The sequence below is a fragment of the Pinus tabuliformis genome, chromosome X (assembly GCF_031772625.1).
Source record: "Pinus tabuliformis cultivar Carrire ecotype Pingquan chromosome X, CPIR1, whole genome shotgun sequence".
Taxonomy (NCBI): Eukaryota; Viridiplantae; Streptophyta; class Pinopsida; order Pinales; family Pinaceae; genus Pinus; species Pinus tabuliformis.
The window spans coordinates 959707325-959731633 of NC_142308.1; the positions used below are offsets into that span (position 1 = coordinate 959707325).

General features: G+C 39.1%; 1 protein-coding gene across 1 annotated transcript in view; it reads left to right on the top strand.

The window, feature by feature from the left end:
- Nucleotides 1–254: 254 nt before the first annotated feature.
- The window catches only part of LOC149142899 (bifunctional aspartokinase/homoserine dehydrogenase 2, chloroplastic-like), a 287370-nt gene continuing 263315 nt past the window's right edge, over nt 255–24309 (top strand). Inside the window, exon 1 of the mRNA XM_089453184.1 lies at nt 255–616. Within this exon, the coding sequence (XP_089309310.1) occupies nt 450–616 (167 nt within the window). The 5' untranslated portion in view covers nt 255–449. The remainder of the gene's footprint in view (nt 617–24309) is intronic.

Here is a 24309-nt window from a genome sequence, read left to right on the forward strand (position 1 = left end):
ACCCGATTCAAATTTCCAATACATCAAATAGGAAAGAAGAATGTAAAACAATGGTAACCTGGTTCAAATTTCCAAGAAAATTATAAAAACCGTGTACTGACCGGTGTTTTCTCGTAATTTTTTTAAAAGCAGCCATTTTTTTTATTCGACATGTTTGTATAAAATGGTCACGTGACTGGAATTGCTGCATGCGCGACGACAACCAGTCACGTCAACGGAGTCAGCCGATCAATCCGGGACGTCTTCCCGTCGTGAGGTTAAAAAATTAATGCACATAACAAACCTTTGAATAAAATTACATCAAAGTGATCTCTAACCCCATTGGATTTAGCATGTCTTAGTGAAGAAAAGGGAGCAAATTAATATCTTCAACATTTGTGCTTCGAAGTTTCGCTCAGCTTGGACCTGTGGAATTTGGTTCAGCGCCTGGTTTCAGTAGAAGAGCGTCGATGGCTCTTTCACTTCCGCCTGGTCTTTGCAAGTCGGGGACAGAAAAGCCCTTCGCTCTTTCCCCCACTCAGTTTTTGGGTACCCAAATTTCTGGCGCCTCGCCGCTCAGAAGTCTCAACCGTGGCCATGGATTCCACAAACTTCGATGGCGTCCGCTTCCATCAGAGTAAGTGTTCTACAACACCCTTTATGCACTATTCCCTGCTATTTGATGTAATATTCAAGATTTGCTTTTACCAAAAATAGTAGCATTTCAAACCTAATTCTCCAATGTGCAAATATAAATATGCATTTAACATGAAAAGCGCATCTGGGAAATCGCCATACCAGAGATCTAAGAGGAGAAACTATTCAGGGAGTAGAGAAAATAAGCCGGGATCTGATAGAATATAATTTGCTTCCATCAATGCTCAACTGAACTAAACCGAAATGAGACCTGTCTTAGATTCCCTAAAGAGGAATTGAGGCACAGTCTGACCAAGGCCAGTCAATGCAGTCTCAGATGACAGGGAAATCTGCCATTGTATTTGCAGGGTCTTAAGGACTTTAAATAAGATGCATTGGGCTCGAAAAGGAGGGATTTTCTTTTAAGTTCTTTGTCTTGTTTTTATTTTTATTGACACTAAGAATATTTCGTATAACTTTGTTTGGATAATCCCTTATTAAGAAGTTCCTGAAAGGTCTTGGTCAATCCAGTAAGGCGTCAAGTCCACCAATGTAAATGGGGGTGGTAGTGGTGCATCCTGATGAGTTTTTATTGCTTCACTATTTGTATCGTCACAAAACTGCCTCTTAAAATACTACATGCTCTAACAACTGATATTAATACAGTGCATTGAAAGTGGGAAATCAGAGTCTATGTTAGTTTCAACGTGTCAAATTATTTCCTTTTGGTTACACGAGGAAGATATGGCTTTTCTCCATTCGACATTGATGATCATGAATGGGCCTGTCAATCTTTTGCCATGAATGCATTTAGAATTGTATTTGTTGCGACCATATTTTTATTTCTTCCCCCCTTCTTTTCCTTATATTTCGTTAGCTACAAGTTTTATTCAGATTCTCACTATATTGATGCAGAAAGAATCACGGTCCTATCATAGCCGCTTAATGAATCACGGTCCTATCATATTATTAAGTTATTTCTATCTTGCATATGAACATTGTTATTTGCCAAGGCATCCTCTTTTAATGGCAAGCGTGGTTAATGACAAACATAGCTGGGTAGTGCCCAGCCTCCACACTTCGATGTGAGATCCTCAACCCATATTGGATTAGAGGATAAGGCCTTTGTGTTGGGATGTAATGTCCCCTATGAATTAATTTCCTATGGAAGGACAAAATGGCCTATCCAACCCTGTAAGCTATAGTTTTGATAAAGGGGGAAAACCCTATTTTCCCAATGTTGGGGCAACATTGTGAAAATGTTGGGTCGACTAGGGCAAAAAAACCCAAAATTGGGGGTGGCATTCACAAACCCTCACATTGGGAGCCCATGGAATCTATAAATACAAGAGAATTAGAATCATTTGGGCATGATTGGAATTGGATTGATTGGTCTTTGTTTTTCTTTGAGCTTGAAGCTTTGAGGGTATTAAGACCCCTTTTTCTTCTTTGACTAATTTCGGTGGAGGTGATCCCACCCTACATAGTCACCCTTTCTTTTGTTTTGACATAGGTCATTGGAGTAGTTCTGGTTTGGTTCAAGGATTGAAGACTATACTTTTGATCTGGCACAACATCTCTTGGAGAAAATTTAGTGCATGGTTAAGAAGTTTCTTTGGTAATTTCGTAGTAGTAGCGAGTTTCACAGGCCGCGAGGCCACAACCAAAAGTCGTAGGGCCAAGGGCCCTGAATTTTGGCAACAATCCAGTCCCAGTAAGACAATCAAGTTTGTTGTGGATGAAATTGGCATTTCTGGGAGAGCGAAGAGCAGGATCAAGAAGCCACATTGATAGAGGAATGATTTCCTGAGGTTTCGACCCATCCTAGGGTTGCGGTTTCATTCTATAGGAGTTGTCACAAGATTGAGCTTTTCCTGAATATGATTAGCCAACATTCGACCCTCCTAAGGGCTACTAATAACTATAGGGAACATTTGTATAACTGTAGGAGTATCTTACCCCAAGAGTTGCTTCAGAAGTGACACCTCCAATTGCGGACCTCATCAGGGAAGCAACTAGGGTTATAATATTCTGCGGGCTAGTATGAAATGTTTCAGGTAAATTATCATAAGAGTCTAGGTAGATTGAAACTGATAATTACTTAACTAAAATTCGGTTTCATACTGGTCTATTTGTCAAACTCATTAATGGTTGAATACAATACTGAAATCGGTTTCATACTAGTATGTTGGTCAAATTCATTAATGGTGGAATATAGTATTGAAATTAGTGGAGCATTGTAATTCTTGTTGTTGGATAATCAACCATATCTCTTGTGGGTTTAATAATCATTTTTTCTTATTCCTGAATTAGTATTGTTATTGTTCAATGAACTGTATGTTTCAATTTTTAACAAGTGAGGAATTTGTTGGACACCCTAAGGGAAAAATTACTCTAGGACACCACAGTGGTATCAAAGCTGTGCATCATGCCAGCTTGTGGTTGCATAAGCCTTGTATGCTTCCAGAAGATACTCACAACGTTACAGTAAGAAGAAAAATGAACACCCATCATTCAACTATGGGAGACAAAGTAGGGTAAGGAGGACAAAAGCCTGGTGATCTCTTGCAGGCAATAATCCATGAGTAGCAATGAATGACCAATATATTAATACAAGGGCAGCAACAACTAGCCCAAAAGCAACAACAACTGGCGTAGCTTATTGTCTAGGTTATAAACAATTTGGGTAATAATGGTGTAAACGCTCGCAACAGGACTAGTGCTGAAGGGAGCAACAACCATAATCCTGGTTCGTCCAATGTTGTTGGTCAAGCAAACAATGGGGTGACTAGTGGAAGAAGTCACAAACCCTTACTTTCGCAACTTTTAGACAATCAACCGCCTGCAACCCAAGGAGCAACAGAGCAGGATGGACTCTTTAATGAGTACTTTCAGGAGTATGCAACACTAGAAGAAAATACATGAGCAACTCTATCTTTTCGAGAATATAACAACATCAAATACCAAAATAGGCCCAGGGAACAACGAAATCAGGATTTGATGTGCAAGGTAGGAAAGTTGTCCATCCCCTCTTTTGATGGGTCATCAAAATGCTCAACAAGGGCTTGGGTACAAAAGTTGGACACCTATTTCTGACTTAATCCCATGTAGGAAGCAAACACTATCCAATTTGCCACTTTACATTTGGAAGGGGAAGCACATGAATGGTGGTACCATGGACTAGTCACCTTGGGACACTCCAACATAACATCTTATATGGACTTCACTTGACGATTGATTGAGCGTTTTGGTCTCAAGGATCCTGACATACATTTCAGAGAATTGGCACAAATCAAACTGACAGGGACACTAGATGAGTCCATTGCAAAATTTGAACGGACAACAGTCATGGTAACAAACCTCTCAGACTAGAGGCAGGTCATGCTCTTTGTAGAAGGTCTAGTTGAACCACTACATAGATGGGTCAAGGCCTTCAATCCTACCACATTGTAGCAAGCCATCGCCAAGACTCGAGATATGGGAGGTGCAATACTAAAAGTGAAGACTCCACCCATACCACAAGTCCCTCCAAAAGATAAGGGCAAGAAGATATCTTTGGACAACGAAACTAAGAAGGATCGATTGGATGAAGAAACTTGAAACGAGCTTTAGAAGAAAGAAGCTTTGTTTCACTTTCAAAGAGCCATGGGAACCTGGTCACTGATGTTTGGGAAAGGGAAAGATTCACTACATTGAAGTACTGCTCGATAGCGACAATGAGGGTGATACAACACAACCACCAAGCAAGGAGCTTAGCATTTCTGAAGAAGCACCATCCCTGAAAGTAGCTAAGAAGCCACTTCCGAGAATTGAAGGAGGTACTATCGCCACTCTCTCAGGAGTCCCTAAATATCACACATTCAAAATCAAGGGTTCTATACAAGGGCAACGAATCATAGCATTGATAGATGGTGGAGCAACATACAACTTTATTGATGCAGTCGTGGTGGTAAGGAGAGGCATCCCTGCCCAAGAATTTGAGGGCTTCAAAGTGAGGGCAACTGATGGGTATCATATGACATGCACACAGGTAGTTCCACATTTGAGCGTCACACTTGGTAAGTATACACTTACTGATGATTTTTATGTGATAGAATTGGCAGATACTAATATGGTGTTGGGAGTACAATGGTTGTACTCGTTAGAAAGGTTTGTGATGAACTACCAAACGATGGAAATGGAATTCCGAGACCCAAAGGAAAACAAGGTAGTACTAAGAGGCATGATAAATGGTGGTCTCGAAGTTGTAACAACCCAACAAATGAAGGTCATACCCAAGCAAGGCGAAGTTACTTTCACGACAACTTGTAGAAGTACAAGTAACAACTTACAATCTAATGAGGCTAGATATGAAGAGAATGTTGAGCATGACACATTCTTGAGAGATTGGAGAGCCCACCTCTTAGTAGAGTACTCCAAGAATAAGTTTGCTTGCGAATTATTGAACAGACTCATTCATGATGGCAATAGGTACAAGGTGGAAAACAAGGTCATCTTCTATGAAGATGAGATATATTTCGTCCCTGAATCTACACTCAGGGAAAGACTCATTAAAACTTCACATGACAAACTTGCTGAAGGCGAAGGCACGTTGGAGTTCCACCCTCATATCAAGAATCTCACAAATATGGAACATGAAGTGGGCAAAAACAGATCAAAGATGAATGGCAAGGACCCTACTGTCTTTGCGACAAACACCCTCCAAAATTTTGTCTACACTTGAATTTCAGAGTTCACTGTGGATCTTGTGATCGTTCATTCCATAGTCACTCTATGGTCGGTTGATGCTTTGTTAAGTGTTTGAGTCTTCTTCTCAGATTGTAAGTGTCAAAGTCACTTGCTCACACATGCTCAGTCTACAATGAGTTCATGAGCGTCTTCCTTTATGCAAGCTTGAACAGGCATAAACAGTCCATTATGACAGTGCCTGTGCAATGTTCAACCTATGTCAACAACCAGTGCGCACTTTCATTGATAGCCTCTCACTTTTGGTTACAATTGTTCATCTATTTCGATGAGTTTTGCCAATTGTCGCTTTTGCGCACCTTCGCTTTTGCAAGTGTCGCTTTCATGTTTACAACTGTTGCTTTTGCTTGTTTTCACTTTAATGAGTGTCGTTTTCATGTTATCTTTGTTGCTTTTGCTTGTTTTCACTTTAATGATTGTCATTTTCATGTTATCTTCGCTTTGGCATGTATCACTTTCAATGTTGTTTGCATTTTGCAAGTGTCGTTTGCACGTTTCTCTTACGGTCACAAGTGTCGTCTTTTGGGCATGGGAAGTGTCGCACATTGTAAAAGCAGAGTTGTGGTTCATTGTGAGAGGCAACTTTGGTACCAATGGGTCCTATCTATCATGTAGACATGTATTAGATTCATTCCCAAAGTTTTATGCATTGTCGTACTAGTGTCATCACTATTGTCGCAAAGTGTATCTTAAGTGTCACACCTAGTCGAAGGGAGTCAATTGTACATTCTTAAAGGGAAGTTCTGATGCATTCTCCTGCACTACTTGTGTCCTATTCATCATAAGGAAATACATTAGACATATTCCCCAAGTATTGAGCACTGTCGTACAAGTGTCGTCATTGTTGTTGCAAAGTGTACCCTAAGTGTCGCACTTGGAGGAGGTTGTTGTATTGTCGTTGCATTGAGGGGATCATGTTGTTCTTGTGTATTGAGTGTTCAATGTTGTGTCGTCAATTGTTCTGAGTGTGTGTGATCATTCATAAGTTCAATCCTGGTCTCACTTCTACCTTACTGATCTTGCACTTAGCCAAATCCTGAAAAGCTTTCTGCCCGACCAACTTGACCCAACTCAGCCTCCTTGAATTGCACATTGCGTAGTAGTAAGGCTCAAGCTCCTCCTTTGCCTCCTGGAACTGCGCAATGCGTAGTTCCTGCCTCCAAGGACTGCGCATTGTGCAGTCTTAGTGCTCAAGGATTTCCTCCCTACCCTCAGAAACTGCGTAATCCTACCTCCCAACTAGGCTCTTGCCGCGCATTGCGCAATCTCAGTCATCAAGCTTTCTCCCTGAGTCCTTAAATTGCGCAATTGTGCAATTCACTGATCAGTCTCCCTCCAGAACTACGCATTGCGCAGTCTCAAGGCTCAAGACTGCCTCACTGGCCTCCACAGCTGCGCAACTTACCCTTCTAGTCAGTCTCCTTTTGCACATTGCACAGTGACAAGCCTTAGGCTATCTCCTTGCCTCCTTGAGCTACGTAATCCCTAGGCCTCTCTCTCCATTGTACTGCGCATTGGGCAACTTCAAGGCTCAAGACTGCCTCATTGAGCTCCTCAACTGCACAGTCTCCTTGCCCAGGCCTCCAGAACTACGCATTGCGCAGTCTCAAGCTTCAATCCATCAAACTTGGCCCACTGGAACTGCACAATCCCTAAGTCTTCCTCCCTGTCCAGTGCCCAGCCCCAACTCAATCAGTGATTTTCATGGAGCAAGCTAAACTAGGAGGTTTCCAAACTTATGTCATCCTGTCGTGAGTGGATTCCACTTGCATGTACTACATTTTGACATGACAGGATGTTGCTCGGGGAGGAAGAGAAGCAGATCATACGAGAAGACACTTGTGAAGCTAAAACCATGAAGAGGTCATCAAGCGAGAAGATGAAGGAACACCAATTTATGACAAAAGACCAAAGATCAGGACCACATGAAGATTCCATACCATTTAGCCCCTTGGAGGGTGAAGATGAAGAACAAAGCAGATCTTTCATGAAGATGAAGTACTGAACATACCTCTCATGAATATTGAAGACAAAGCAACAAGAGAAACAACTTGGCATTGCCACTTCATCATGGAGTCCATGTCATCATTGTCAAGTTGTGACTTGTATTAGTTCCATCACAATGTCATGTGTGTCCATGTGTCTTACCACATTATTTGTGGATATAATGATGTAATTATCAAAAGGAAAGGACAAAATGTAATGTGTGGAAGTCCAAGAGTCATATGTGGAATATGAAAAGTCACATAGTCATATATGGACAAAAGAGTCTTTAGGAAAAGTCCAAAGTCATATAGAAGTTCAAAGGTCACATTAGAAGTCTAAGAGTCATGAGGGAAGCTCAAGAGTCATGGGGATATGAAAGGTCATTCCTCTTGTTATAAATACACCCTCATAACTCAAGCAAAGGGCTTTTGGAGGCTTAGCCTTTGGAGAGCTAGCCTTGGCTTCTCTAGCTTGGCATAGGAGAGAAGATCATTCTTTGGAGAAGCAAGAAGTGACTTAATGTTCCACTATTGGAGCTAGTGGCTTGCCATTGTAATTGTGTACTTGGATCTTTCACTCATAATCAGAACCTCGATGAGCCAACACATTTTCATGCATGTATCATGAATGTAGTAAGACTATTCTTTGTATGTTTACAATATATGTTTTGTTCACATGTATTAAAGAAATTGAACTATTTCAGTGGCTTTGGTACTTATCTTGTTGAATGTATGTTGTATTTGCGTTACTGTTCGTTGTGTCTATGTGAACTACTTTGCTAAATAACTGACGAACCTTTCTTTGCTCTCATGTGTCTCTCTTAGGATAGTACTATTACTTCTATTCTAGAGGCTCACTTTTATTTCCCTCTCGTGAAAGTCTCTGTTTACACATTGCAATTGATGTTTTACAGTGTCAACTTACTAGCCTATTTCAAAGCTTATGTGCTACTTGTTGCACTCATTTTGTCACAAATCCAAGAAAGTAGCTGAACAATTTTTTTTGAAGTTTAGAATCATCAACCAACCTGTTCTTATGTCATTCTGCAAATTGTAATATAAATGATGCTTGTACGACCGTTTAACTATGTAACAACCTAGGTAAGCCTATGATTTTGGCGATGAATTTCATCCTAGCAGGTTTTTCGTCTCACCGCATTATGTGTGTTTCTAATCACGGATAATCGACAAAGTTTTTCCCTCCAGCTTAAACCCCAAGGCTAGGGTGGAATTAATTGACAAAGCCTTGCATGAGTCCTAGTGTTCTTAGTTGAGTCTATTGTAAAAGTGATTTGGGAACAATTTAAGCTATGTGGCTAAATTATTTTATTACAGATCACTTGGTCTACTAGATCATATTGTGTCGCAGAATAGGGGAATTATTTGAGGGTCTATAACAAATGGGTCCCCTTTGAGGGTTGAATTTGTAATAATATGATGTAAAAAATATTTTAGTGCATGGTCCCTCACAATCAGACACCATGGCTAAAGTATTTAAGGGTGGAAAAATAATTAATATCCTCAAGTGTCAATTAATTAAATTTTATGGCAAAAATTAAATTAAATCCTCAACCAGAAAATTAATTAATTTAGAGTAAAAAAATCAATTCTTAAGAAATTAATTTCTCCAAGTGGAAAATGACCAAAAAATTCGTGGTTCAAAAAGAAGCTAATTTTTGGAGGTTCCCCACCAAGGAAAAAATGGATATTTTAAGAAAAATTGGGCCTTTGGACCTTGGTGGTTAAGTCAATGTCAATTTTTTGAGAAAATTAGTCCAAAATATTTATTTTTGGATTAATAAAAAGTGTTTTTATGAGAAATTCGAAAATTCCTCAAAAATAAATATTTTCAATTGCAAAGATTAAAAGATGATCAAATATTTATCGACGATCGAGATTATATTGATGGGGATCAGGCCAACTAGCTGTTATTTTTCACTTGGAGGATTTATCTATAAATTAGAAGCCATTTGCTTCTCAAGTCATGATGATGAAAGCTTTGACTCTAGTCTATTGTAATTTTGTAATGCTGGTGTTTTTCCACTGATCTGCTGGGAATTTTTGAAATACCATGATAAAAGACTTTGGGGTTTAGTTCATGGTGTCCTTAGTCTGATGATCTGTGGTATGTGCTGGGTATGTGCTTTCCTATATTGTGCTTAAAATTTTATAAGTTTGTTTATTCATTATATGGTGATAAGAACATTCTATTGGTAGATTTTGGGTCTATCTTAGGTGATCTCATTCACCATATGTCTAACAAGTTTTCTTGAAGAAATATATATAGAGTTTGCAGGTTCCCCGACCCTTGCACTCCAAGTTCACAGACTTTGGAGGAGAGTCGACCCTGTTTGGGCTCTAGGAATTTTGTTTGATTTTCTTACTTCGCTAAGGTTGTGGGAAACAACATAACTTTCGAAACACATTTGATCTATTGTCACTATTCATCATTTAAAAAATTATTTCTCAAAAATATTTTATTTTCACAAGCATTGTACATTTGTAAATATATTTGTAAATTATTTTTGTAGAATAATTTTTGTAAATAAATTTTTCTAACCCTTGTTTTGTAGCTAATTGGGGTTTGGGGTTTTATTTTCAAAATTTTGTATATATTGGGGTTTTGGGTATTTTTATTTTCATTTGTACAAGTGAGATCCAAGCTATTTCAAAAAGATCTGCTGGGGTTTGAACTAGATCTAAACCCTTGAGGGTAAGATCTAGTCTCCAAAATTGTGCAGGGCTAACATCAAGGAATGTTTCGGTGAAATTGAGCGATTAATGAAGATCTGAAGAAAATTCAAAGTTGTGGCAAGGGTCTGATATTTTTTAAGGCCTCAAGGTCCGACGTTTTCTTCCAAGCCCTAGCCCTGGCCTTTTCTGGCCTCATTTCCCTTGCCGTGGGCCCCATCTACCTGTCGTCACCCTTTTTAAGCCTTTCAGGCGGCCTTCCCATCCTCTTCCGTGGCCTTCCTTTCCCCTCGGTTTGTCCTTTATCCCCTTAATTCCTCCTTTGCTGCCCTCCTCTGCCTTTGGCCTCCCTCTGTAGTGTTGCCGCAGGCCCTTTCAGGGGTTTTTTTCTTGTTGCCGCAACCCCTAGGAGGCTTGTTGTCGCCTCTAGGGCCTCTCTCCCCCTTGTTGTAAGGCTTCCTTGGCCTCTTGGTCCTAGCCGCAGGCCTAATAGGTCTTGCTGCCCTCTCCTTAGCCTTCCTCCTTGCCTCATTTGCCCTCTTTTCCTCACTGTCGGTGATCATTTAAATTCTGAGGTAACAATTAGTGTTGTTGCAGAGATTTTGGATTCAAAGTTTGTGTTTTCAGGTGGCATAGATATTGGAAATAATTGGGAGAACTTGGGCAAGTTCCTTTAAGGCCTAAGGGTTTGATCTCTAAACCCTCCTACTCTCACTATTTCGCTACAACATTCTGATCTCTTCCTAATAGTGGTAAAATTTTCATTTAAGTGCCATAATAATCATTCATAAGTTGCCTAAAACATTAAGGAACAAGGTTACTTGGAAGCGAGAGTGGGGAGTGACATTTTCAAAAGCTCTTGGTTCGGGAGCGAATTTTTATATAATATATATTTTATATATTTTGGTGCATATATGTCAACAAAAGCATGTAGAATGATGAATTAGATATAAAAAACATAAAAACATGGATTACACCATATAACATCAATCATCTAGAAGTTATAATCTTCATCAACCACGTCGACAAGTTCTCATTTATGTAGCATTTAAGGGTGCACAGAACCAAAATTGCATTGATTGTAATTCATCTCTAAACTGAAAATGCATCAACACATAGGCTCTAGATAGCCTCTAGCATCCAAAAAATCATGCTACAACAAATAGTAACATATCATCAAAATCATTGCCTATCTTGGGATCTTTGCAGTTAATATCACCCTCTAACCAATTAACTTAAGTCAAGATTTTGTTTTACTGATGGGTACATTTTTAGTAGGGTCATGGTAGAGGAGTTCGACAACCAATGTCACTAACATGAAGGTACATAGAGGGCTTGGTGCTCTTGATTAAATACAAGTTCCAGACCCTTGTACATGACAAAATCCAATGGAAACATTGCAATCCCCCCTATCCTGAAATCCTGAAAAACTGATAAATTTGTTGGATTTTGAGTGAGATCTAAAAGTTTACTTTCTCCATATGAAATCCAATGAGGTTAAAAATTTAAGTAAAATGATGAAAATGAAAGATTAAGGAGAACGTCACTTTTACTTTAAGAATTTAACATTACCATGAATTGCATATCAATACTATGGCCATAAGCTTGAATATTAGGCTGCCCTATTAAAAAAATCTGGTTTCTTTAAAAAGAATTTGCGTTTGGAACATCTTTGTGACAAAAATTTAGTGAAAAAACTAGGGAGCGATTTTTTTTTTTTTGGCAAGAGTGCGACGATAGCGGGAGTGCGCTCCCGGGTCGCTCTCGATTCGCTCCCGCTCAGAGCGCGCTCGGGAGCAATTCGAAGGGGGGGAGCCACTCCCCCACAACCTTGTTAAGGAATTTATTGCATAGGTTGGGGCACTCATAACTTGACTTGTTTTATGAGAATTTGGTGACTGTCACAAGCTTGCTGAAGTCTGATCCTAACAGTGACATAAGTGTCTCTTCATGGTTTGCATCTTCATTTAAAGTGCTCTTAAGGAAACAAGTAATTTGGGACTGTTTGACATACTTAGCATAAGAATAATTCATAAGTTACATACTGCTGTCATAAATTAGCTTTTTGCTGTCCTAATTGCTCATCAAATATCACTTGATATCCTTAGAACATAAGCAACATAAGGCTTCTATTGTTCATGCTCTAATAGTTCATTGTGGAAAAGATTTGTTTCATTGTTTAAAGTGCTAACGTTTGTTGTCTTGTGAAGTTCCATAATCCTAATTGTGCACATAAGCTCACTCTCTAAAAGCACTTGACATTAATATCTTGTTACATTGTTGAGTATCTTGGTTACATCACTTATCTTTTGGGAGATCTAATTGTTTCTATCACTCTAATCGACATTAAAGTAACTTGTTCCAATTATGTTTAAAGAATATCATTGAATGTCGCTTGAGCAACTTGTGATCTATATGTGTCAAAGAGCCTTGGTTAATTTAGAATCTAATTGGTAATAATTGTGATCTAATATTGGCATCTAAGATCTAAGTGTTCTTAGCTTAAGGATTTGTTGAATATCTCTTGAATAATTGGCATTAAGGAATCTAATTGCAATTCAAAAAGCTTCTCATTGTCTCTTTCGAGTAATTACCATTGGCACTTTGTATTATCTCATTGGTTAATTGTTTTAAGTGGATAAGTGCTCTAGTTCTCTTTCTTGCCATTAATGTCATTAGTTGTTTATGGCTATTGTGAATCTTTGGCATATTAGTGATCTCTCTCTAAGAGCATACACCTTGTGGTTATTTAATTGAGCAAATTATATCGTTGATATATCTTGTATCTTGTTGGCACTTGTTAAATTGGCACATACTCTTGTGGTTGAGATTGTCTCTTTTTCCATTGCTAAGTACTTATTGCCATAATTTAAGATAAATCGTAATTGAATACTTAAAACATTAATAATCTCACCTTAAGAAAACACTCAATAATCTTGCATTAGCATCCTAAGACTAGTCTTGCACTTAATAAACTTACCTCCAAGCATAAGCTTGGTTGATAGGGAATAGGACCACCTTTCTCATCTAGCTTGAGGAGCCTAGCACCTCTTTAGTGGTTAACATGGTGATCTTGTAGTTGTTAGAGCCACAGTCTCTATAGCGCCGGAGGCACCAAGTGGCTAGTGCCTAAGGGGAGGTATCGTTAAGCAAGCCATTGCTTGCGTCCCCTTTATCTATTTCTCACAACCTACTCTAGAAGCTAGCTTCAAAATAGTTAAGAGGAAGGATACAACTAGAAAAGGCATCTAATTAAAAGCAATCAAGATTCTTGCATCGCACCTAAGTCATAGGATTTGCATAGCATATAGGATCGTTAAGCATTTAAGCAGCGGTTGTTCATCCGGTCACTTGGTCCATAATTGATATAAAGCAAGTAAGTTGACTCCATAAGTAATTTAATCTAATCTCTAAAAGCTTGCTAAATCAACCAAGTGGTTAGGCCATTCGATTGTGTCTCTCGTACTCGTTGGTTGCCAACTTGTCTATCATTTCCATCTTCCGTAGGGATTACCCCCCATAGCCTATTGTTGGGAGACGACTAAAACGGAGAGGTCAGGGATCAAAGTGACAACCCCCGACCTGAGTCGTTGTTGCACCATGCTTGTACAATCTGAGCGACAACACTACTCTCTTATGTGGTTCATTGTAGCCAAGGCAAACCTTAGAGTTATGGTCGCTGGGCCGATACTCTGGATGGGGCTCCTACTCCAAACGGTGTGAGGTCTAATTGGGACTTCACATCGGGAGAGCCCTTTGGTTGATTGATATCCAGCACTATCAACAGACCCAAAGGCAATTTGATTGTAGCAACAAACTCTCTTGAAGTTGAGGGCAACCTTATAAAAGGAGGAAAGACAAGGCATACAAACTATAAGAAGCACCATAAACAACATAAAAATAGGTATGTGGCAGTGGAAATAAACAAGGAAAATGTTGATTTCTATCTGAATAAATTCTCTGCTTCCTATAAGAGCCACTGTTTACAGGATTGGCAAGAAAAGGTCATTGATTTTCCAGGAGGATCTCATGCCCCTAAATTATATGCCAAATTCTGTTATGTTGCAGTCCGCTATGTTGCAAATTATCTTGGGACAACAAAGGCTATGGAGAAAAACTAGTTTCTAAGAGAGTTGTTTCCCACCTCCAGTTTATTTGAGGATGTCATTACTACATTTCACATTGCGAAAACAGTTGATATCCCAAGGATTAATTGGTTCCTTGCTTATGCAGGGGTGAAACCATGTCTTGAAAATTGAGAACCAACCACCTATAAATAAAATGAAGACAACAACAAAACATGGGCAACTTGTGGAGGTTATGAACTTATTATCAATTTTTTGCTGGGAAGGTGCTACTGTATTAGGAGACGTTAAATTTATTTCTGCAGTAACCCACAACTGTGTTTTTTCCACTTATGATCCAACACGAGGAAGCAAAAACTATTGCGGGATTATATTGCCCACCAACATTATGGTCATTAGACTGCAAGAGGAAAAAGGGGGTGCTCGTATGCACGGTATGACAGATGTATGGCACTTGGACTTGCCATTGTTTGAGGATAAGAAATGTCGGGAAGTGGGGACTGTAATGTCCCCTATAAATTAAGTGTGTACGTAAGGATGAAATGGCCTATCCAACCTCATAGGCTATAGTCTTGATAAAGGGGGAAAACCCAATTTTCCCAATGTTGGGGAAACATTGTGAAAATGTTGGGTCGATTGGGGCAAAAAAACCCAAAATTGGGGGTGGCATATACAACCCCTCTCATTTGGGAGCCCATGAAGGAATTTATAAATACAAGAGAGTTAGAATCATTTGGGCATGATTGGAATTGCATTGATTAGTCTTTGTTTTTCTTTGAGCTTGAGGCTCTGAGGGTTTTTTTAAGCCCCCTTTTTCTTCTTTGACTAGTTTCGTTGGAGGTGATCCCACCCTACCTAGTCACCATTTCTTTTGTTCTAGCATAGGTCATTGGAGTAGTTTCAGTCAATGTTTTACAACTCGGACTCGGACTCGGACTCGGCCGAGGATCGACTCGGACTCGGACTCGGACTCGGTAATGACTCGGCCGGCTCGATTTCAATGACTCGGTCGTTGTAAAAAATACATTAAATATTTATTTTTTTTATAAAAAAACATAATTTTAAAGATTTTCATTCAAGTTTCCAAACACACAACATTATAATATACATGGAAGACAACATATGATCAAAGTAGGCTTTATTAGAGCACACTTTAAATTATTATAATATACATTATTAGAGCACACTTTAAATTATGCCAACGATGCAAAATGCAAAGAGTGACCAGCAAGACAATAATGATTAGTTCAACCTCTTAGAGCAAAACCACTTATGTTACTTTGCCAAACCAAGCTTATTATGACTTTGTAAATGTATTAGGACTGCTTAGATAAAAAATTTAGCACCAAAACTCAGAAATTTCACTATTGTAGCATTTATATCAGATTCAGAAGTTAATATATCAGACTCAGGAAAATATATATCAGCTCTCCAAAATCAACTAGAAAACCATAGAAACCATGAGACAAGTCTTTCTTATTATTTGAGATTAAATATCCACTAATTATGAGCTTATATGAATGTGTTTTTAGGGGTTTTTAGAGTGTAATTTCAGAGGTTATGTCACTGTGATTATATTATTATAAAGCTTCAGATCTGATTTATGAAACAGTGAGGAAGAGACAAGGTTAGAGAGAAAACCCTTAGTTCTAGAGGCCTAGTTTGACAGCTAGTTGATCTTCCAATGGACTAGAACTCCAATGGATGGCTAGCATTAACAAACCCTAACTAACTTTACCAAAGATCAGCAAAAAATTGATTTTTTTTTAAAAAAAACGCTGCCCAGCCGTCTTGCTATGACTCGGCCGAGTCAATACGGACCCGGCCGGGTTGACCGAGTCAGCTATGACTCGGCCGGGTCATTGGATGACCCGGCCGAGTCATAGCTGACTCGGTCAGCCGAGCCGGGTCAAGGGCCGGGTCAATAAGTTTGGCATTGAAACGGTTAGAAACGGCCGTTTCCGTTTCGGTTCGGCCGTTTCGTAAAACACTGGTTTCAGTTTGGTTCAAGGATTGAAGATTATACTCTGATATGGCAGAACATCTCTTGGAGCAAATTCGGTGCATGGTTAAGAAGTTTCTTTGGTAATTTCGCAGTTTCAGTGAGTTTCGAGGCCGTAGGTCGCACGGTCAAGGGCCTGAGGCCCCAAATTTTGGTAGCAATCCAGTCACAGGAACATAACCAAGTTTGTTGTGGTTGAAATTGGCATTTCTAGGATAGCGAAGAGCAAGGTCAGGAAGCTGCACTGATACAAGAATGATTTTATGAGGTTTCGGCCCATCCTAGGGCTGCGGTTTGATTCAACAGGTGTTTTCACAGGATCGAGCTTTTTCTGAATATGATAAGCCAACATTCGACCCTCTTAAGGGCTACGAATCACTACAGGGAGCATTTGTATAACCGCAGGAGTATTTGACCTTGCGCGCTGCTTCAAAAGTGACGCCTCCAACTGTGGACCTCATTAGGGAAGCAACCAGACTTATAACAATTACCCTTATATTTTGTGGACCAATACATAATAGTTTAATTCAATTTACACAGGAGTCTAGGGTAAATTGCAACTGATAATTACCCAACTAAAATTTGGTTTCATACTGGTCTGTTTGTCAAATTCATTAATGGTTGAATACGATACTGAAATTGGTGGAGCATTGTAATTCTTGTTGCTGGATGATCAATCCTATCTGTTGTGGGTTTAAGAATCATTTTGCTTATTCATGAATTAGTACTGTTACTATTGAATGAATTGTTTATTTCAATTTTGAATAAGTGGAGGAATTTGTTGGGAACCGTAGTGTCTAAGAAACCCTAAGGGCAAAATTACCCAAGGACACCACATGGGATCACGGGTTCAGGTCTAAGCCCACATGAATAACTAATGTAGCCCCAAACTAAAGGCCTTTGCACAACACCTTCAGGTCGCTTAGGTAGATCCACCCTATAGCGTCAAACCCAAGATGGCCTTCTATGCAAAGCATTTGAGATGAGAGGCAACCTTATTGGTAGACCAACCTATACACTTTGCCATTGGATGCACACCTTTAGGACCCCTCTTGGTCAATGGTGAGATGATTTTAATTGGTTTTAGATGGTAGTCAATAACTATATTTCACAAGTGGACAAGGCTTGTCGACTTTGAAACCTATAGGATATTGAGGAGGACCATTTGATTTTTTGATGCCCCATCTATTATGAGACCAAGCTCAATACCACTGCCTTTTTGGAGAGTCACAAAATTCCCTCTTCATCTTCTCGAGATTAACAATTCTTGGCGTTATACATGAGTGAGACTCTTAGGCTTTGATTGTCTATGCTCAAATTTTCCCCACCATTGGACACTACCAAGATGGTCACCTCCATCTTCCCCTTACTCTATAAAAGGAGGCCCCATGAAGCAAGTAGAGAGTAGTTCTACCTTAGCTTTTAGATCCCATGAGATCTTGGGGAGACGCTTGGCCTCCGCTTGTGAGACCCTTATGATGGTGTCAGGGCCAGGTCTGGGCTAGAGGTAGTTCTTCCATTCCTAGTAGACACCTTCCTTCCTAATCCTCTAGATTTGAGTAGAGAGAGGTTTTTTCTAGGGAGCATGTTGTACCTAGATCTACTAGTACTTCCGGACCTTCAGGTTCATTTGAACAATCCGCCATCAAGGGTTTCTTTACTTTAGCCTTGGATGGTAGGAGAGTTCCACCTAATGCTAGTATAGATTTGGATGTTAGCAACATCTCCTCCTCCTCCTCATCGACAAGCAATTGCTTCTTTAGACTTTAAACAAGCAATGGCTCCTTTAGACCTTAAGCACATTCTCCAAGCACCTCCAATTGAGACATTTTGCTTGGTTCTTAAGAAAGATCCTTTCTGCTTTGGGACTCCTAACTTTGTATCTTTTTATTTCTTAGATATTAGGCTTTAGATTCTAGTTTTTTAATTTCAGAGGTTAGATATGCTTTTATAGGAGTTGCACTTACCATCCTACTATGTTTTGTTTAAGATGTACCTAGTAGTCCCTTTGACTTATTTATGGTCACTTGTTCAACATACATAAAACTATCTTGTCTTATCTCTATCCTTAGCAGCGAAAATTTCCATAATGAAAATTCTTTAGCACAAGGGTGAATAATAACATCTCCTTGTAGACAAGGTTTCCAAGAGTGGGTAATCTAAGAATGAAGATCTACTAGCGTTAAAATTGGCAACTAGGGCCAAACTCCACATGGGTCATCTTATTTATGACAACTGATATTTTTCTTGGATTCCTCTCTCCGAGAGGAATAGGATTGATCTAAAGATCATCCGATTCTGACATGTACAAATGAAGATATGAATTTATTTATGTTGTGGACAAATTGTTAATGTCGACCAACAAACTCATGTAGGCTCAGAAGCCCAACAATCACGTCTATTCATCCTCCACGTTAGCCTATAAATACATGATGCCTCATCCTCATTTGGAGAACATTCACATTCATCTTTCTCTCTCTCTCATTGGTTGGGTACAAATTTCTGGGTAGCAACTCTCTCCACATGTGTGAAGGAAAAGAAGGGCATTTTTTGTTTTTGCGTTGAGCGGGTTTGACCGAATTTTCAAAGGCTGTTTTTGGGCTGCGTTGACCAAGCGTTAACCTGTTTTGCGGAGATTTTGGGTGGAGAAATTCTGTCCTAGCAAGCCGCATTTTTGGGCACAAAAATTGAGGCAATTTGTTGATTGTTTGACCAGTGTTGACTATGGTTAGGGCTAACCGTAGGTTGACTGTTTGACCAAACTTTGATTGGGTTGAATTCAGATTGTTTTGAGGGCTATTTCATCATGCTGTTTGGAGGCCGAAGTTGACTGAAGTTGACTGAATTGTTGAAGGTCAAATCTGCCTTGTTGACCAGCGTTGACCTTTCTGGTTAGGGCTCTTTTGCTGCTGTTATAAATTGTTAGAATCTGTAAATTGTACTATCTCTCTCTGCTGAACTATTGAAGACTAAAAGAAGATTTGATCAAGGGTTCCCCACATTGGGGTTTGTCCTTGGCTGTTGCCACATCTTGTGTCCTCTTGTCTTGGCTTGTCTTTCACTATTTATGTTTATGTTCTATCTGCATTTTACTATCATGTTGATGTGATTGCTAAACTGGATATTGATATTGGGCTAATAAAGAAATTGAAGTAAAATTGCTCTAAAGCATAGAACATACCATTGTTGCCTAAAATTAACAACTAGACTTGGCTAGAAGCTATTAAAAACTAAATTGACAAATCAAGCCCATGGGTGTTGAAATAACTTATTTAGCATTGACCACTAGAGGGTTAAATTTAGTGATGGAGCACTTAAGGTCTTTTCCACATGGAGGTCATCTTGCATTATGAGGAATCACGAGTACGAAATAGCAATGAAGCTAAAGGACGGAGGGTCAACCCCTTTTCGAAGCAAAGTGCCAAAGTTTTGAGCAACACTAACCCTTATTAGCACAATAACTACCTCAACGTTGGGTTCATCCACATCCATTGAGTTTTGGGAAATAACTATTTTCAACGACAAGAGATAAACAAATGGATTCACCCTCGTCAAGGTGGAATAAAGGTGGGCCCTTCAGTGGAAGGGCAATAGAGTCCAATTCCAAAGGTGGAATGAAACCCAAACCAACAATAAAATACTATGAGGGAGGTGGCATAACAAATTACCATAGAGCCAAGTGAGGTTGAGAGGTAGCTAGGTTAAAGCCCTAACTGGAGTGTTGATCTGAATGCGCTCATCCTAGCCTTGTTTTGTAGCTTTAAAGCAATGTTGCAAGACTCTCCAATATTTTGTGAGTATTTCAAGTTGTCTAGGGTATTAAATTTTCCAAGTTTTGCCAAGTTTTTCAGGTCCAAGTTTATGCTTGTCAAATTTGTTTGAGTGTTTGCTGATTTTTTCTTGATTTTTCAAAGTTCTTGATTTGATGATCCTCATTGAGTGTTTCTCAAGCTCAACTTTTGGAACATGTCATAAGGAAAACATAATGCAAAAGATTTTAACAAGAGGTTTTCATAATAAATTTTTTCCAAAGAAAATTTTGATATTGAAATAAGATTTTCAAAGTTTTATTTTCTATTTCATAGCATGTTGATCATTGGGATTTCTAGAATTCCCTTGTAGAAATATAGTGAGAGTTTAAGGAGAGCCAAGGGTGATATGAGGACAATAAAAAATGTGGTTAAATTATGTCGATTTTTTTTACCGGCAATTATATAGGGGTTCATACCCCTTTTATGTGTATTTTAGGCAAAGAAGTGGGATCTTACACTAGTTTAGAAGATCGAAGGGCAATGGCAATAGCTATAGGCTCATGTTCAAATGCATCTACTACTAATGATATTGTTTATAAAAGGGTTAATTTTTCTATGGAGTCTCCATAATGCCTCTAAGTTTGAATATTGTAGGACCCTTATCTTCCAAAAGGAGAGCTTAGACATTTTCTTTTACTGAAATGTTTGATATCAAGGTTGGGGAGGGATCAATCTTGCGATCACAAGACTTTTTTGTGGTATCCCATTTAAAGTGGGTCGTTTTTTATTTTTATTGAGCAAATGGCTTGTGCTCTTAATGATGGTCTTGTAGGTCATAGTGCATCTCACTACAAGAAGCTTCATACAATGTTTGTTGATGAGGAAAAGGCCTATGTTGAGAAGATAATGGCCTATTGAAGATTTTATGGAGTATAGATGGATATTCTATTGTGATGGATGATTGGATGAATGGCCAAAATTTTCCACTTTTGAGCATTATTGTATCTTCCAAATTTGGTCCCTATCTTATTATAACAATTGTTTGTTTATGTCAATATAAGAATACAATGCTCCTAAAGGATTGACTATGTGAGGCCATTGAGGAGGTGGGGCCATCTAATATTGTGCAAATTATAATAGATGCATGCCTTGCTTGTAAAGTTGCAGGGTTCATGGTTCAAAGATAATACATGCATACTTTTTAAATGATATTTTGTGTGCATTTGTTGAACAATATACAAAAGGACATTGGCTAATAGGATTGGATTTCCAAGTCTATTGAAAATGGGTGGGAAATCAGGATGTTTATATATATCCATCACAAATCATAGGATATTTACTAGACGTTCACTAAGGTGGAGTTTCCAAGGAAGAAATCGATGCGATTTGTGAAGTGCCAATAAATATTCTCTTTGATTAACTTATTACTCTATCCCTTTGAGTGGAGAAGGTGATGGGGGGCATTAGGAATATTAGTATGTGGTGAGTTGATCAATAAGGATGTCGATAGACTGGAGAAGCATATTGGTTTTAGAATACCATCATCGCCTTCATTTAGAAAGACCCATGGAACACAAAACTACATAAGGATATCTCTTTTGATTTGAGGCCGAATGACCTAGGGATCATATTTTGTGAAGATAGGAAATGAGTTTGAATGCTCTCTCAAGATAAAGGGCATGGGTATCGAAGATGTCTTGTAATATATTTTGAGGGATGGTCCACTTGCAATATATCATATGTTGAAGCATAATGGTTTGGACCCTTTCAACATGTTCTTAATTCTAAATTAAGGGCCCAAGATCTCCGTCCCATAAAACATAATGGTTTCAATGATTATTTCAAAATATTACCACTTTGAAGGTATATCTTGAAAATGTATCTAAAGACATTGACACTCAAGCATATAAAGTAAAGCGTAATCCTTACAATATTGTGATAGAGAGGCCAACTTAAAATTGAGAGTGAGACTAGTAATTTGAACTCTCAAGTAATTGTGGGTGGTGGCGATTTCAAATAGGTAGGTTTGTAAGAAGAAACAAACCTCAGAGAGAATATTATTAGATGTATTAAAGTCCATAAACTTAGTCTTGCTAAGGTTGATGACAAGGTGCTGGAGTTTATAAAAGTAAGCTATGACATCTTACTCTCTCTGCAAATTCTCAGGACTTCTTTAGTCTCTGACATGCTCTTTAGCCCATGCTCTCGTGTCAACAAAGGTTGTAGATCCTTAGCTGTTCTTGAGAGACAATATTTTTGGCATTATTTTTAGGACATTCCGTCCATGATGTCTCTCAAGGATTCTCTTGTTTGGCTTGCAGTTCTTTATGGCTCAAAGGTTTGGGGGCCTTAACTACTAGAGGTGGATTGAGTTTCAATTGAGAGTGTAGATCCTTTTCCTTCGAGGCATCATAAGATGTAAGCAAACAATGTTGATGTTTGTAGCATTAGATAGGAACTTCCACACAGGTCGAAGTGTCAAGATGTGTGCAAGTCATCTAGAGGTGGATTGGATGTCAATTGTGTTAATTTTAGGTATGTTCTATGTTTAGAGCAATTTATTTCAATTTTCACAGTTAGCTCCATATCTTTTCCAGATTATCAATCACATCAGCATTAAAGTAAACTGCAAATAGAACATAAACATAAATCGCAGAAGACAAGCCACGACAAGAGGACACAAGATGTGGTGCTAGCTAGGGACAAACCCCAATGTGGGGAAACCCTTGATCAATTCTTCTTATATGTTCTTCAATAGTTCAACAGAGAGAGAGAGAGAAAGATAGTACGTTTACAACAGAAGTCAACACTTTGACTTATCTAGATAAGAGCATAGATCATCTCTAAGAAGGTGATACATGAGATTAGTTGAAAACACGCTGCTTCAACTAATTCTCCAGGTGACTCCTTCACCTATCGTTGTGCTGCATTTTGTCATCATGCTGCACCTCATTGCACTGCACCATACTGCACCCATCATCACTATGCTGCATCTCATCACGCTTCATTAATCATGACTGTAACCATCACTGTACTGCATTATGTGCCATTGCTGCACCATGTTGCCATTCTGACCTATGTGTTGGCTGCACCTTGCTTGCTTGTTGTCCCTTGCTTGCTTGTTGTCCCTAGCATGCTTGTTGTCCTTAGCATGCTTGTTGTTGCATGCTAGTTGTCCCTTGCATGCTAGCTGTAACATTGCATGCTTGGTGTATTTGCTGCTAAGTACCATACAACTGTCCCAATGTTAGTTAGCTATCCCTTGCATGCTGCTCTCCTTCGGAGACAGATGCTCCGACTGTTTCGGTAGTTCCCGACAGTTCTGGCAGTTCCGGCTGTTCTCAGTAGTTCCAGTTGTTCCCGACAGTTCCGGTTGTTGCCGACAGTTCCAGTAGTCCCGGCAGTTCCGACTTTTCCCACAGTTCCGGCTTTTCCGGCAGTTCCGACATTTTCGGCTTTTTCGGCAGTTCCGGCTTTTCCGACTTTTCCGGCTTTTCAGGCAGTTCCGTCTTTTCCGGCAGTTCTGGTTTTTCCGGCAGTTCAGCGTTTCTGGGTTTTCTGGCAGTTTCGGCTTTTCCGGCTTTTTTGACAGTTCCGGCTTTTCCGACTTTTCCGGCTGTTCCGGCAGCTCCGACTTTCTGCCCTCTGGATCAACGTAACGTTATTCTTCATGATCTCTCCTCCTACTAAAACCCAAAGACAAGTAGAGAGAGGAAGAGATCCCAAGTGTGTTGAAATGACTTGAAGGCCACCTCTATTTATACAAAAACGTTGAGCACATGTGGGGTTTATTTGGTTGGTGGCCGACCTTGATGAATTGTCTTATAACGCAAATAAATTCATAACTCCATGAATACTTATTGGAATCGGATGATCTTTAGATCAATCCTACACCTCTCGATGAGAGGGATCCAAGAAAAATATCAGCTGCCATAAATAAAATGACCCACATGGAGTTTGGCCCTAGTTGCCAATTTTAAGAAATTGGGAGAGTAGATCCTTTTCTTGCAAGGCATCAAAGATGTAAGCGAACAATGTTGATGTTTGTAGCATCGAACAAGAACTTCCACAAAGGTTTAAGTGTCAAGATGTGTGGAAGTCATCCAAAGTATTTACCTTCGTAATTCACTTTAATTAAAGGAATTATTAACGTGAAGTGGTTTTTTGTTGTTGTTGGTTTGACCCATAGGGATTTGAACCCTTTTTTGTTGTTGGTTTGACCATAGGGATTTGAATTTTGAACCTTGAATCTCATGACTTACGTAATACTTCTTAACACGGTGATCACCAATTGAGCTACCCACCATGGGCTAACGTGATGTGATTTTTATAAAAGTTAGTTTAATCTAATAAAATGTAAAGGTTTTTAAATTAGTGAATTGGATGAATCTTGACTATTAATCTCAATCGAAGTGAGATCTAATCTCAACTAT